Raw genomic sequence first — 16,328 nt, 5'->3', positions numbered from 1 at the left:
AATCAACACAGTTAAAATAAACACATTAAAATACATAAACAGCAGCATAAAACAAAATAAAACATCATCATTATAACAAAATATAAAACAACCATTGTACCAACAGCCAATGGATCTGAAATAAGATCCAGTTTTCGACACGGGTAGGCAGACTGGCACAAATCAATTGTAAGGATAGGGTTGATGGATAAAGCACCATAAGTCAATTACCAATATTAGGGATAGAGGACAATATAAAGTAGAGCATTATATCTCCGGGTAGAAAACAGTAGTAAAGTGAAGGAATGAAATTTGCATCATAACTGGGGTCAAAATTGGCTAGGAAATTGTCTAATCAAAAGCACAGTGGAACACCCATGTTTTGATTTTGCAAACCAAAATCTTAAGGATCGGTTCATCCAAAAGAATGAGGATGAAGAATGCAGGGATATTTATTTAGTTGTCCTGCTTTCTCTTTTCTTGTGTCCAGTTCTAAGTGATTCCAGCTAATGAAGCTGACTGTAGGGAGCTATCCATGGTACAACCCTTGCCTAGTTCAACCAGCAGCCACTCCAGCAGCTCAACACCCTACACAGAACACTCCAAAGTGTAGATTCAAATAAATTAGGAGTTTTATCAGAAAATGCTTGTACATTCATAATCTTAACTCTTTTCTTTCTACCACAGAATCTTCTCATTGTTGCTTTTTTGACTACTATTAGAATAATAGAATCATAGAGTTGGAGGAGACCTTGTGGGCCATCTAGTCCAACCACCTTCCAAAAAGCAGGAAAATCACATTCAAAGCACCTCTGACAGATGCCCTCCAGCCTCTGTTTATAAGGCTCCAAAGAAGGAGTCCGGGCAAAGTGTTATACTGCTGAATGGCTTTCACAGTTAGGCAGTTTAGGTGGAATCTCCTTTCCTGTAGTTTGAAGCCATTGTTCTGGGTCCTAGTCTCCAGGGCAGCAGAACACAGACTTGCTCCCTCCTTCCTATGACTTCCCTTCACATATTTATACATGGTCATCATGTCTTCTCTCAGCCTTCTCTTCTTCAGGCTAAACATGCCTAGCTCTTTAAGCTGCTTCTCATAGGGCTTATTCTCCAGACTCTTGATCATTTTAATCACCCTCCTCTGGACACCTTCCAGCTTGTCGACATCTCTGTTACATTGCGGTGCCCAGTATTGCACACAGTATTCCAGGTGTGGTCTGACCAAGGCAGAATACAGGGATAGCATGACTTCCCTGGATCTAAACACTAGACTCCTATTGATGCAGGCCAAAATCTCATTGGCTTTTTAAACTGCCACTTGACATTGTTGGCTCATGTTTAACTTGTTGTCCATGAGGACTCCAGGATCTTTTTCACACGTACTGCTTTCGAGCCATGTGTCCCATATTCTGTATCTTTGCATTTCATTTGTTCTGCCTAAGTGGAGTATCTTGCATTTGTCCCTGTTTAACTTCCTTTTGTTAGTTTTGGCCCATCTCTCTATTCTGTTGATCATTTTGAATTCTGCTCCTGTCTTCTGGAGTATTGGCTATCCCTCTCAATTTGGTGTCATGTGCAAACTTGATGTCGTCGTGATTATTGTAACTTGGAAAGTTTGTTTTCTAAAGAGACCACTTCTGTGCATGCATATATCCATGAAGTACAAAATTTGGAGAATTCCCCTTTGATATGTGTCTCTGTGTTATATAATTTCAAAAAATGAAGCAGGCCTTACTGAAATAAATTATGATTAGTTTAAATATAGAGAGGAAATTGCCCTTCTGTCTTATGTTGACTAGAAAGCAAAATGCAAAGTATAAAATATAAACTGACCAGCAGAGGGTGTGCAAAGATCACAATTGCAAATATTTTTTCCAAAGAAGTCTGGACATTCCTTGTATATAAAACTGACATATATGTATATCTCTGAAAAGATCTCCATGTAAACATCATTCTCTCTGGTTCAAATCTGGATGTTTTCCTTTCACTTATAGTTGAATGTCCTTCACTAAGGGCTGTTTTTGCGAAACACTGCTGGCAATAGAGTGTGGTTATTTACAGAAGATGAGCTCTATTAATCTCTAATTTGCTGTTTCGATCACTGCTGAATCACACATCCACCAATTTGGAACAGAGACATGTGGCTTACTTGTTCAGCACTGGTTTCTCATCATTAACTGGAATGACCTCTACTGAAATGGTTTTTGACACTTTATGTTTCCCATCTGATAACTGGATAGAAAAACCATCGGCGAAACTGTCAGAATCATCATGCATATACATCAACTGCATTCCTAGAAGGTGGGTGCATGGGGTAGTTACAAGGGGAAGGAGAGAAGAAAGAGAGAGATTAATGTATCATTCTCACACTCTCATTGACGCTGTGTCCTTGTTTCCAACCAACCCTAGACCCCCACATGTCTGTGCTGTCCATAGCCAGCTTGCTTCATCTGGCATGGGACAAGCCATGAATGCAGCAGCTGTTCATTAATCCATCTGAACACTTTTGACTTTTTTAAAGCCACTATCATAGCCTCCTCAAATAATAAATCCTCCTGCCCAAACAATCTGTTACATCCTCCACGACCACAGCCACACACACAAAGTGCCATACTTCACCTTCTTCATTTTCTTACAAATGCTCAAAATTACAAAAAAAATTTATTTTTGATCTTTAGCGAAAATACAATCCACATTTCATCCCCCTTCATGCCATTCAATGAAATGTTGGGAGGACCTGCATGTGGGTCCTCCTATACAGTCTGAAGATGCTTCTGGTGTCCTCTTTGAGATGTTCCGAAACAGCTCCCACACACACAACAAAGTATCCTTACCTGGAAGTGAGCTTCATTTCACCTGGTGTGGGTCCCAGTTCTGTGAGAAAGGAAGCCTATAAAGTGTCCACAAGTTTGAGCAACTGTACCAGGTGCTGGGGGCAATTTTCTACCTTCACATATCCCGCTAGTAGTATTGATAGACTTTTCCTACATGTAGGGGCTGCGTGGCACAATGAGTTAAACCCTTATGCTGCTGAACTGCTGACCTGAAGGTTGGCAGTTTCAATCCACGGGATAGGGTGAGCTCCCGCTGTTAGCCCTTGTTCCTGTCAAGCTAGCAGTTTGAAAACATGCAAATGTGAGTAGATCAATAGGTAGTGCTTCGGTGGGAAAAGGCAAAAAGACACTCCAAGCAATCATGCTGGCCATGCGACCAGGAGGTGTCTATGGATGCAGGCTCCTTGGCTTAGAAATGGAGAAAGAGCACCTCCCCCAGAGCCAGAGATGACTGCCTCCAGAACAGGAAATGAAAGGAGAAGCCTTTGCCTCTGTCTGTGTTTCATTGTATGTCATGTAATAAGGCATTTAATGTTTGCCTGTGTCTGTTTATATATACTGCAATTTGCTCTGAGTCTCTTCTGGGAGAAGGTAAAGTTTTCCAGCCGTGTCCAACTCTGGGGGTTGGTGCTCAACTCCATTTCTAAGCCGAAGAGTTGGCGTTGTCCATAGACACCTCCAAGGTCATGTGGCCGGCATGACTGCATAGGACCTATTGATCTACTCACATTTGCATGTTTTCGAACTGCTAGGTTGGCAGAAGCTGGGGCTAACAGCGGGAGCTCACCCCGTTCCCCAGATTCAAACCTGCGACCTTTTGGTCAGCAAGTTCAGCAGCTCGGCACTTTAACCCACTGCGTCACCAGGGGCTCCATTGGGGAGAAGGGCATAATATAAATATATTATTATTATTATTATTATTATTATTATTATTATTATTATTATTCCTTAACTAGAAGTGAAATGATGTCACTTCCAGTTTGGATCACTTTTCAGTCAGTTTGATGGTTGGGACTGCAGTGACCAACCAGATGTGGCTGGGAAGGTCACAAGCAGGACACAAAGATAATTGCCCCCTACTGTTCTTGTTTCCAGCAACTGATATTTTAAAAGGCATTGAATATCTGGAGCCTGGATGCTGTGTATACACATCACGACTCAAAGCCATGCCAGGAAGCACTGGATGCATTTACACTTCACAATTTTGCCTATTTAAACTATCCAAAATAGTGGCCCTCACAATATTTTATGGAAGAATGAGACCTACTTCCAGAAGAACATACAGTCCCCCTCGATGGACTGTCACCTTGTCGTGGTGAGGGGGCTTGCGTGTTCCGATGAACCTGTGGGCACAACAACTGGAGTCGTGCACTCCCAGGAGTGGCCGCGGGGGAGGTCCCAGACCAAGCACAGTCCGAAGACCCAAAGACCTCAACGGCGGAGCAGGCGGAGGATAACATGGCACATGTTACAACGGCTGCGAAGGCGGAAGAAGGCTGCAACAGACTGAGAAGCCACGGTCATTGTGTTAAACTACATCACCAGTGGAACCTCATCTGTGAAGACTGTGTGTTGTTCAGTTGTGCACTGACCTCCACACATTAAAAAAACCCACGCACAGGCGTCTTCCAAAGAAAATAAAAACCAAGCAACCAAAGTCCCATGGCGATCAGCGAGTGGCGACGGGGGCAGGACTGTGAAATCTGGAAGCCCCTAGTCACAGACTGGCACATGGGCGGTGGGTACGGACTCAGTCGTTCTACCTCAAGGTCCGAGGCAGTTGAGTAGTTCGGCAGCTGTATCCGCGACTGAGCAGCCCTATTGAGGACCCACTCTGCTCACCCCACACGGGGAGGGGGCTAGAAAAGGTGCCCTAAACATAGTCTGCCTCACTTATCCCTGACTGGACTGCCGCGTCCAGTGGGGTCACCATCCTGCGGCCAAAAAAGAAAAATGAACTTCGGTACGTGGAACGTACGGACACTGATGGACAACAGTGACAGTGAACGCCCCGAACGCAGAACTGCCATCATCGCAAGGGAGCTGGGACGCTTCAACATCGACATAGCAGCCCTTCAGGAGACCCGGAGAGCAGGAGAGGGACAGCTGAAGGAAGAAAAAGGAGGCTACACCTTCTTCTGGAAGGGACTGCCCGAAGAAGACCAAAGAATGCATGGAGTTGGCTTCGCTATAAGAAATGATCTGATGAAGCATCTGTCCGAAGCACCCACTGGCATCAACGAACGACTCTCCACCCTCCGAATCGATCTTGCCAAAAACCAACGGGCAACCATCATAAGTGCCTATGCACCAACACTAGACGCTGATGAAGACATCAAGGAGAAATTCTACTATCAGCTGGACACTGTCCTATCGGGGATACCTAAGGAGGACAAAATCATTCTCCTGGGGGACTTCAATGCAAGAGTCGGGCGAGACTTCGACCTGTGGCCAGGCACCATAGGAAAAGACGGGGTTGGAAACAGCAACTCGAATGGCATCCTGCTTCTCACCAAATGTGCGGAGCACAACCTTGTCATCACCAACACGCTCTTCCGCCAGAAAAACAAGCTCAAGACATCATGGAAGCACCCCCGGTCAAAGCATTGGCACCTCCTAGACTATGTAATCACACGTGCCAGAGACCGCCGTGACGTACTCCTCACAAGAGCCATGACAGGTGCTGACGACTGCTGGACCGACCACAGACTAATCCGATCCACCATGGCTATCAAGATCGCCCCCAAGCGCAGACTCCAAGGAAGAAAGACAAGGCGCAAAATGAACACCCAAGCCCTTCAGGAGCCCTCCAGGCGAGCCCATCTCCAAACAGCACTCAAGGACCATCTACCCACAGTACACCCCGAAAATGTTGAGGAACATTGGAACAAACTGAAGACCTCCATCATCCAAGCCTGCGAAGAAACTATTGGATACCAAGCCAAGAAACATCAAGACTGGTTTGACGAAAATGACATCGAGATCCAACAGCTAATCGACAAGAAAAGGAAAGCCTTCCAAACATGGCAGAGAGACATCAACTGTGCTGCTAAGAAAAAGATCTACGCCAGTGCAAAAGCTGAGGTCCAAAGAAGGACAAGAGAACTCAAGAACATCTGGTGGACAAAGAAGGCTGAAGAAATCCAACACCTGGCAGATACCCATAATGCTCAAGGATTTTTCAAAGCCACAAAGGTCATCTATGGGCCAAGAAACCATGGCATACAGCCTCTACGCTCATCAGACGGAACCAAACTCCTGAAGGACCAAAAGTCAATTGCACTACGTTGGAAAGAACACTACCAAAGCCTCCTAAACCGCAGCTCCAGTGTGGCCGAAGAGGTCCTCTCACAAATCCCGCAACAACAAACCAGGGATGAGCTTGCAGCACTGCCTAGTTTGGAAGAAGTCAGCAATGCCATCAGCCAACAAAAGAACAACAAAGCCAGCGGACCGGATGGGATCCCTGCTGAAATCTTTAAAGAGGGAGGACCTGCGCTGACACACCAACTCCACCAGCTCATAGAAAAAGTGTGGGTGACCGAGAAAATCCCAGCAGACTTCAAGGATGCCACCATCATCACCCTCTTCAAAAAAGGGGAAAGAACAGACTGCGGAAACTATCGAGGTATCTCCCTTCTAACCTCTGCTGGAAAAATCCTCGCAAGAATCCTTGCAAACCGCCTTCTGCCCCTCTCAGAAGACACCCTCCCAGAATCCCAGAACGGCTTCCGCCCCTCCAGAGGAACCGTGGACATGATCTTCACTGCACGACAGCTCCAAGAAAAATGCAGGGAACAAAACCAACCTCTGTACATGGCATTCATCGACCTTGCAAAGGCATTCGACACAGTGAATCGCAGCGCTCTCTGGACCATCCTCCAAAAAATCGGGTGCCCAAGCAAATTTGTGAACATCCTGCGGCTCCTCCACGATGACATGATGGCAACAGTTTTGGACAGCAGTGGCTCCCAAAGTGACCCATTTAAGGTGGAATCGGGTGTCAAACAGGGATGTGTTATTGCCCCAACTCTATTCTCCATCTTCATCGCCATGATATTACACCTTGTTGATGGGAAGCTTCCCACCGGAGTGGAAATCATCTATCGGACAGACGGCAAGCTATTTAACCTCAGCAGACTGAAAGCCAAAACCAAGGTCACAACAACATCTGTTATAGAACTCCAGTATGCTGATGACAATGTCGTCTGTGCGCATACAGAAGAAGATCTACAAGCCACTCTCAACACCTTTGCAGAAGCATACACAAAGCTTGGCCTGTCACTGAACATCGAGAAAACCAAAGTGCTGTTCCAGCAGTCACCAGCCGTCCCCTCTCCAATGCCAGAGATACAGCTTAATGGTGTAACATTAGAAAATGTCGACCATTTCCGCTACCTTGGCAGCCACCTCTCCACCAAAGTCAACATCGACGCCGAAATACAACACCGCCTGAGCTCTGCAAGTGCAGCATTTTCCCGAATGAAGCAGAGAGTGTTTGAGGACCGGGATATCCGTAGGGATACTAAGGTGCTTGTCTATAAAGCTATTGTCCTCCCAACCCTGCTATATGCCTGTGAGACGTGGACTGTCTACAGACGTCACATGCAGCTCCTGGAACGATTCCATCAGCGCTGCCTCCGGAAAATCCTGCAAATCTCCTGGGAAGACAAGCGGACAAACGTCAGCGTGCTGGAGGAAGCAAAGACCACCAGCATTGAAGCAATGGTCCTCCAACATCAACTCCGCTGGACAGGCCACGTTGTCCGGATGCCTGACCACCGTCTCCCAAAGCAGTTGCTCTACTCCGAACTCAAGAACGGAAAACGGAATGTTGGTGGACAGGAAAAGAGATTTAAAGATGGGCTCAAAGCCAACCTCAAAAACTCTGGCATAGACACTGAGAACTGGGAAGCCCTGGCCCTTGAGCGCTCCAGCTGGAGGACAGCTGTGACCAGCAGTGCTGCAGAATTCGAGGAGGCACGAGTGGAGGGTGAAAGAGAGAAACGTGCCAGGAGGAAGGCACGTCAAGCCAACCCCGACCGGGACCACCTTCCACCTGGAAACCAATGCCCTCACTGCGGAAGAAGATGCAGAGCAAGAATAGGGCTCCACAGCCACATGCGGACCCACAAGGAAACCCATGATGGAAGACCATCTTACTCGTCCAACGAGGGATCGCCTAAGTAAGTAAGTAACAAAGTGTTAACAATTTTAGGTCTAAATTCTACTGTTAGTTCCATTAAACCAGATGAATCAAATCATTGCAATTTATAGAAGTGTTGTTTTGCCACTCAACAATTCATTCAATGGGTCTGCTCTAGTTGGGACTATTGATACTAACAGACTTCAATTGTCATTTTAACTATAAATAGAATGATAGGACAGGATTTGAACAAGGTGCAGAAACATGAAAACCCCATCTGCAAATAATTGTTTTGAAGAACAAATAAGGCACTAAAAAGAACATCTACCATTTTTTAAAAGCTCCATAGAGAATCCCTGCATGGGAAGTTCATGATGCTGATGGCTATGAATTGCCTGTCTGTAATGTACAAAATTGTTGCCGTACATCCCATTAATGAGGACGCCGTGTTGGGGTGGTTGAAGGACAGTAAACATCAGGGTATCTTGAGGAATATCCAGATCAACAGCATTGATTATTGATGGATCCAGCTCTTTCATTTGACCTTCCTTCACCTGAATTGCCAAAAGAAAATAAATGTCAATGCTTCAGCTGTACTGAGTTATAAGAAATTGGATTCCCATGTCTAATGAATCAATATAATCTGTTATAATAAAATTTGAATTTACTGTGAAGCAATATATTGTGTTGTCAAAGGCTTTTATGGCCAGAATCACTGTGTTGCTGTGAGTTTTCTGGGCTGTATAGCCATGTACCAGAAGCATTCTCTCCTGACATTTCACTCACATCTATAGCAGGCATCCTCAGAGGTTGTGAGGTCTGTTGGAAACAAGGCAAGAGGGGTTTATATATCTGTGGAATGTTCAGGGTGGGAGAAAGAATTCTTATCTGTTTGAGGCAAGTGTGGATGTTGCATTGAATAGCCTTGCAGCTTCAAAGCTTGGCTGCTTCCTGCCTGGGAGACTCCTTTGTTGGTAGGTGATTAGCTGGTCCTGATTGTTTCCCATAAAAAACAGCACTTAAAAAACAGGGGAATTCCAGACAGAAAACTACAAACTATATCATTTCCCCTCCTTCTGAAGGAGAGGCAGGCAATCAATGTGAATCGGTTTACTGCTCCTGGGACATCTAGAAATGCCCAGATTGCCTAAAATGTCAAAAAGCAGAGCAAAGCAAAACTGAAAAAAAGTTTGGAGTCTTATAGATGAAACAATGCAGGAGATTTGTGCAAACTCAATTACTACTCCTTATGGTTTCCAAAAAGGGGCAAGTCATTCTTTTTGTCCCTGGCTAAATGCGGATAAAAAAGACTATAACCTAAATAAGACCTACATAATGCACAAGTTTTCTAATACACAGCTAAATACACAAGCATAGAAGGGGAAACATAGTGGAAGTAATTTGAAGGGAAGAAAAAGCAGGGACCAGCAATACTACTTTGGGATAAACAAGACATGGACACAGTGTGTCCTTCCTTACTGTGATATTCCTTGCCATGAATTCTGGGGCTTCATCATTGGTTGGGTTGATTAAGACATAAAATGGTGTTGTCATTGAACGATGTTTCCCATCAGTGACATAAAGCATGAACTGGTCTGTAGTTGGTTCGACCCTCCTGTGCCTGCTCTGAACATAGTTGATATGCTGGGCCTTCAGATTTTTCAACTGGAATGAGGCTAGAAATTTGGGGGGAAAGTGAACCATTAGAAAAGATATGTTATGCTTCCCCAGCTGCCAAAAAATAGAACTTGTATGCATAATCAGCTGGAAAACAGCACATGTAAAAATTTAGACAACTCATACTTATTTGTATTCATGCAAATAAGAAAAGGGCAATTGTGAGTATTGGCTGATATAAAGACAACCCATGCTTCATTCTAATACATGCATGCGTACTTATACTTATTCCCATATTGCTTTTCTCAAAGCCAGGGGAAGGCAGTATGTTTTCAATATATCCAAACTGAGGAGGAGATGCTAAAACAAACTGCAAGTCGTCTACTTTGGTATCAGGATCAGTGCCCCACAAGTGGCTAGTTGTAATGGCAGCTGTAGAGCCCTCATCCACAATAAACATGGTGCCTGCAAGCAAACAAATCAGGAGTGTTATTTAAGGTGCTTGGGATTTAATAATAATAATAATAATAATAATAATAATAATCAACTTTATTTATACCCCGCCACCATCTCCCCCAATGGGGACTCGGGGTGGCTTACATGAGGCCAAGTCCAAACAACAAATTACAACGAAATAAAACAAAAACAAAACAACAGCATAATAATTACATAAAAAAATATAATACAGTGAACAATCTAAAGAAACAATATATATATATACACACACACACACACACACACATACACACATACAATCACAATGACAATGGGCGGGCCGCATATGCAGGATAAAAGGTTAAAACCTCAGGGTGAGATAAAAGAGGAGTAGGTTATTTGCTAAGGAGAGCTCATAGAACGGGACTGTAGAGCCAAACTTTCCCAAGGGGGAGGGGGGGGGATGTGTACTCCAATGACAGAAAACATTGAGGGGAGCAAGAATGCGAGGTTGTGTGCCTACTCACCAAAGGCACAGCAGAAAAGCCAAGTTTTAAGGTTCTTTTTAAAGGTTTCTAAGGTGGGGGCTTTCCTAATCTCTCTGTGTAATGAGTTCCAGAGTCAGGGGGCCACAGAGGAGAAGGCTCTCTCCTTTGTACCCACAAGACGAGCCTGTGAGACTGATAGGGGCGAAAGGAGGACTTCCACGGAAGATTGAAGGGCTCGGGCTGGTTCATGGATATTTCAGACAAATGAAACATTATAATAACTGGTGGGGAACACCACTGTTCAATAATTTTTCTCCATATCAATGACTCTGGTTTCTCACCAAGGGAGGAGAAGCAAAAAAGTGTGGCTGGGTGGAGCACTTACAAAACAATTTTGCTGATAAGCCATTAAGGATGGTTTATGTGCTGCTCAAGATCGGTTGTTACTTCTGTTTGTCACAGCATTAATTGTCTGAGAGCGGTTATGAATGGCTTATAATGGACCATTCTTCATGCTTCGGTTCTTAATTTCCCTGCTGGGAAAATACGTCATTTCCACAACATTGCTTGGGTGACAGACAGCAAATCACGAAGTCACACATTCAAAATGGTGAGCATCCATATGATCTGATGAAACAGTTTTAGTTTGTATAATGCCAATTGGCTATAGTTTTGAAAACTTTTTTATTGTGACTGTACAAAGGAAAGGACATAGAGCCTAGCAAAATCAAAGGTAGTGGTTGATTGAAGATTCCTGCAAGGTCTCAATAAGTCTAGGTTCTGAAAGTTTTCATCCTTGGGAATCCAGGTATTATCCAAATTTCAATTTTTTCAAGTTAAGTCTGCATGAAAGGAACTACATTTCAAGAAAATTGTCAAGATTATCTAGTGCCAGGACTTCAACGTAAGCTCTTACACTTTCTGCTTCTCACTGGTATCCATTTTGCCCTTTTTAAATCCCTTTAAATGTTAGGCCAGTGGTTCCCAACCTTTTTTTTTTTTTTTTTGACCAGAGACCACTCTCCAACATTAGTACTAAAAGGGTTACAAATCAGTTTTTGGTCAACTTTAGAACTGATTGGGTTATTTGGGGTGCTGATTCAGAAAACTGCATTGGATAGACCACATCAGCTCTAGTTTCTGATACAGAACACATGCCATCCAGTAGTCGCCATCTGCTCGCCCACAGAAAACCATATTTAATAAGCCTTGGCTTATTAAGAAGGTTTTGCAAGACCAGTTGCTCTTGTTGCAATGGTGTAGTAACAGTGAGACCATGAACCACTGAGTTAGGCTAATCACCATTCAATGACAACACATCATACTTTCACTCTTTCCTATAGAACATTGATTTAACTCTATTTACTACACATCACACCAATCCATACTCCAGGAAATAAAGCCTGATTGCTCACTGGAGGGAAGGATATTAGAGGCAAAGATGAAATACTTTGGCCACATCATGAGAAGACAGTAAAGCTTGGGAAATGATGCTGGGAAAAATTGATGGAAAAAATAAAAGGGGCCAGCCATGGGCAAGATGGATGGACGTTATTCTTGAAGAAGAGAAGGCTGAGAGGAGACATGATAGCCATGTATAAATATGTGAGATGAAGTCATAGGGAGGAGGGAGCAAGCTTGTTTTCTGTTGCCCTGGAGACTAGGATGCAAAAGAACAATGGCTTCAAACTACAAGAAAGGAAATTCCATCTGAAAATTAGGAAGAACTTTCTCACTGTGAGTGCTGTTCAGCAGTGGGATTCTCTGCCCCGGAGTGTGGTGGAGGCTCCTTCTCTGGAGGTTTTTAAACATAGGCTGGATGGGCATCTTTTGGAGGTGCTTTGAAAGCTATGTTCCTGCTTCTTGGCAGGGGGTTGGGACTGGATGGCCCACAAGGTCTCTTCCAACTCTATGATTCTATGATTCTATAAAGTAACTGGCTTGACTGAAGGAGCTGGGGGTGGCCACAGCTGACAGGGAGCTCTGGTGTAGGTTGGTCCATGAGGTCACAAAGAGTTGGAAGTGACTGAACAAATAAACAACTAACAATGTATTGTCGAAGGCTTTCATGGCTGGAATCACTAGGTTCTTGTAGGTTTTTTCAGGCTATAGGGCCATGTTCTATTTATTTATTTATTTACAGTTCTTATATTCCGCCCTTCTCACCCCGCAGGGGACTCAGGGCGGATTACAGTAAACACATATATGGCAAACATTCAATGCCAGTTTGACAAACAACATTTAACAGACAAAGGCTATTTAACTTTTTTTCTGGCCGCCAGGGGAGCTGCTGCTTTTCATCGTCCATCAACGACACCGATGAAGTTCTTCCGCATTCCACATTCCCCGGAGTCTTCTTTCTTTATGGCCTCATAAATTAGTTAAATTTAGCCTCCCACACAAGGTGGTGCCTTATTTTCCTACTTGACAGATGCAACTGTCTTTCGGGTTGCAAAGGTCGACAACGGGCTACACAATGGCTGGACACCCACTCCAGCCCGGGCTGGCTTCGAACTCATGACCTTTTGGTCAGAGTGATCTTAATGCAGCTGACACTCAGCCAGCTGCGCCACAATCCCGGTTCTAGAGGCATTTCTCCTGACGTTTCGCCTGCATCTATGGCAAGCATCTTCAAAGGTAGTGACAACTAACACATCCATACCTTACCTTAATTTGTTTCTCTGAGTCTGACAAATCTTGGCTCACATCACATTAGAAGGCCATGGGTGTGAAATGGGAGATCTCTTGAAGATTATAAAGATCCTTGACTTGCAGCTCAAATCCTATGTATTGTACCACTACTCTCTCTGATTTGCAAACTTTGCCATTGTAAAGTAAAAATGGATTAGACTGTGAACTGAATATGTGCAAAAATAATACACTGCCACTTTGCCATGAGTTGATCTTAGCATGAATTCACCCAGTCCATATTTACAACATGCCAACCAAACGTATATCAAAATAAAGATCTTTTTTTACCAGTAATTATAGATGGAGGTTGGTTGTCCACTGGAAATACTGTAATATTGATATCATACACCGGAAAGGATTTATGAAGAGATTCAGTAGAAAGGGGAGATCCGTCATAACAACAGGCATTTATATCTGGGTCCATTTCATTATCCGAGACAACAAAGGTAAGGATATCAAATAATGGCTCCAAACCAATCTCTCCACCTGGAAAAAGGAACTACAGATAAAGCATGAAATGTTTGCAACACAAGATGTAAAAGTTCTACAAGAAACATTTTATAAACAATGTAGAGATGCGCCATATTTTCAGCAGTAGATGCAGAGATCATGAAAAAAATCAAGATGTTCAAGAGAAACCACTCAAATTTCTCAACTATGATGTGTTCGTCTTTACAGGAATTAATTGCAAGAATATCAAAAAGTCTATACCAGCATTTCTCAACCTGAGGGTCAGGACCCCGAGGGGGGGGGGATGTCGAGGTGGTGTCAGAGGGGTCACCAAAGACCATCAGCAAACACAGTATTTTCTGTTGGTCATGGGGGTTGTGTGGGAAGTTTGGCCCAATTTTATCATTGGTGGAGTTCAGAATGAACTATAAATCCCAGCAATTACAACTCCCAAATGTCAAGGTCTATTTTCCCCAAACTTCACCAGTGTTCACATTTGGGCGTATTGAGCATTTGTGCTCAGTTTGGTCTAGATCCATCATTGTTTGAATCCACAGTGCTCTTTAGATGTAGGTCAACTACAACTCCAAAACTCGAGGTCAATGCCCATCAAAACTGTCCAGTATTTTCTCCTGGTCATGAGAGTTCTGTGTGTCAAGTTTGGTTCAATTCCATCATTGGTGAAGTTCAGAATGCTCTGATTGTAGGTTAATGATAAATTCCAGCAACTACAACTCCCAAATGACAACGTCATTCCTCTCCACAATCCTACCAGTATTCAGATGTAGGCATATTGGGTATTTGTGCCAAATTTGGTCCAGTGAATGAAACTACATCCTGCATATTAGATATTTAAATTAAGATTCATAACAGTAGCAAAATTACAGTTATGAAGTAACAATGAAAATAATTTTATGGTTGCGGTCACCATAACATGAGGAACTGTATTAAGGGGTCACAGCATGAGGAAGATTGAGAAACACTGCACTAGCCGTTCTCGGCAGGGAAACATAAGGACAAAAGTGTCACCTTACCGGTAGATTGAGGCAAACTAGCACTATTCTAGTGTTTGATGTGATCATAAGGAGTTATAATGTCCTACTATCAGATCAGTAGTTAAGACTTGCTCTACGTAAGCATGGCTCTCACTTACTCGTATGTTCATATGCTACTGTTCCAGAAACAATAGCTGCTTGGGAGAAACCATCAACCACAACTCCATTGTTCTTCACAACCCCATATTTAGGATGTCGAGCAAGAGTGAATGTCAGCTGCATGTCCTCACTGTCTGCATCCGTAGCATAAAGGTGCACTGAAGTAATGGGCACTGCCTGACCCTCTGGACACTGCATGATGGGAATGAGGCCAGTGTGCATGACTGGAGGCTCATCATTTACAGGAATCACCTATAAGAGAGGATACAGGAGAATCATGTTAAGACCATTTTCATGTACACATCTTGTTTAGATGTCATGTCAATGTGATGAATAATTTAGACAAAGAGAACCTTGAAGTAGGTTTGGTTTCATTTAAAATCTGTGCGTCAACTTTCAGTGCCAACAGTTAGAAATGTAAGAAAATTATAAATTGATCAAAGGGGAGGAAAAGGAGATGAAGAAAATATAAACTGTATGGACCAGAAATGGGAAACTGAACTGGGCCTGGGGCTACTCTAGGACTACAAAGGAATGCCAAAAATAATAAACAAATTATTGTCCCATGCAGTAGGGGTCTGAACCCTCTTAAAAGATGGATTGCCACTTCTAGAATATTCCAGAAAGGCTCTAGAAATCAAACATGTGCAAGCATTCCTAAAAAATATGAATATCTGTTAAGTTTTACAAATCATGTATCTAATTAAATTTTCAAGAATCTGAGTTTTCAGAAAGTAAGTTTTGTTTTTGAAGGATGAGGTCTGAGAATGAATACAGCCTAGGTTTTGATCTTTTACTGTGGCTTTTGTTGCCTGAGGTATGAAACGTGTATAACTGGAAATGCTTTTTACTGCATGCTCATCATTAAATCCTTATTGGATCTGCTCCTGACAATAGGGAATAAGCTGGAACTGGTGCAGATGTCTACTAAGTAGTACCTGCCAAATTTGTTGCCTAACCATTATTGTCACATAAATCCCCAAAGTGAAATAGGAGCGCTTATTCAGTCCAACAATTTTTGAAAAGATCACATAGTCCTCTGAAAGGTTTAATTTTCTGATGAGTTGTGCACCAACCTTAATGTATAGGATGAACTCAAAGGAATTGACACCATCTGTAGCAGCAAGGAGGATATGATCCTGAGGAACCTCTGACCCTTTGTGGTGATACCTTTGGGAAGAAAATACTGAATTTATACGAAATGTTTGCATGATGTTGACCAATTTCTACACAAGGTTTAATTAGGGCTTTCATACCATTTATAGCTCAAGAATAAGGCTCCACGGTCACCTATGGACCCACCGCCAGGACACTAAACTTGGAGGACAATCTTACTCAAACAACGAGGATTGCCTACGTTAAGTAGGCAAGTACACTGCCATATAATCCAGATTATCAAATCAGATAATCTACATTACCTGATCTGAACTGGACTTTCTTTATTTGTTTGTTTATTTATGGCATTTTTACCCCGCATTTCTCTACCCCAGAGGGGACTCATGGCGGCTTACAAGTAGGCAACCATACAAAGCCATAG

General features: G+C 43.2%; 1 protein-coding gene across 7 annotated transcripts in view; it reads right to left on the bottom strand.

The window, feature by feature from the left end:
* Positions 1-16,328, bottom strand: part of FREM1 (FRAS1 related extracellular matrix 1) — a 93,857-nt gene that overhangs the window by 44,253 nt on the left and 33,276 nt on the right. For 6 of the 7 annotated variants that reach the window (XM_060762399.2, XM_060762398.2, XM_067464378.1 and 3 more), the window contains exons 15-21: positions 15,868-15,961; positions 14,791-15,043; positions 13,476-13,673; positions 9,853-10,038; positions 9,436-9,632; positions 8,285-8,510; positions 2,126-2,270 (exon numbers count right to left, since the gene is read on the bottom strand). In XM_060762399.2, the coding sequence (XP_060618382.2) occupies positions 2,126-2,270; positions 8,285-8,510; positions 9,436-9,632; positions 9,853-10,038; positions 13,476-13,673; positions 14,791-15,043; positions 15,868-15,961 (1,299 nt within the window). Of the gene's footprint in view, positions 1-2,125; positions 2,271-8,284; positions 8,511-9,435; positions 9,633-9,852; positions 10,039-13,475; positions 13,687-14,790; positions 15,044-15,867; positions 15,962-16,328 lie in introns of those variants that run through there. The other variant, XM_060762401.2, reaches the window with a different exon arrangement.

Source organism: Anolis sagrei, chromosome 2 (genome assembly GCF_037176765.1).
Source record: "Anolis sagrei isolate rAnoSag1 chromosome 2, rAnoSag1.mat, whole genome shotgun sequence".
NCBI lineage: Eukaryota > Metazoa > Chordata > Lepidosauria > Squamata > Dactyloidae > Anolis > Anolis sagrei.
The sequence above is the reverse complement of the archived record's forward strand: the minus strand, read 5'-3'. Positions and strand labels throughout refer to the sequence as shown.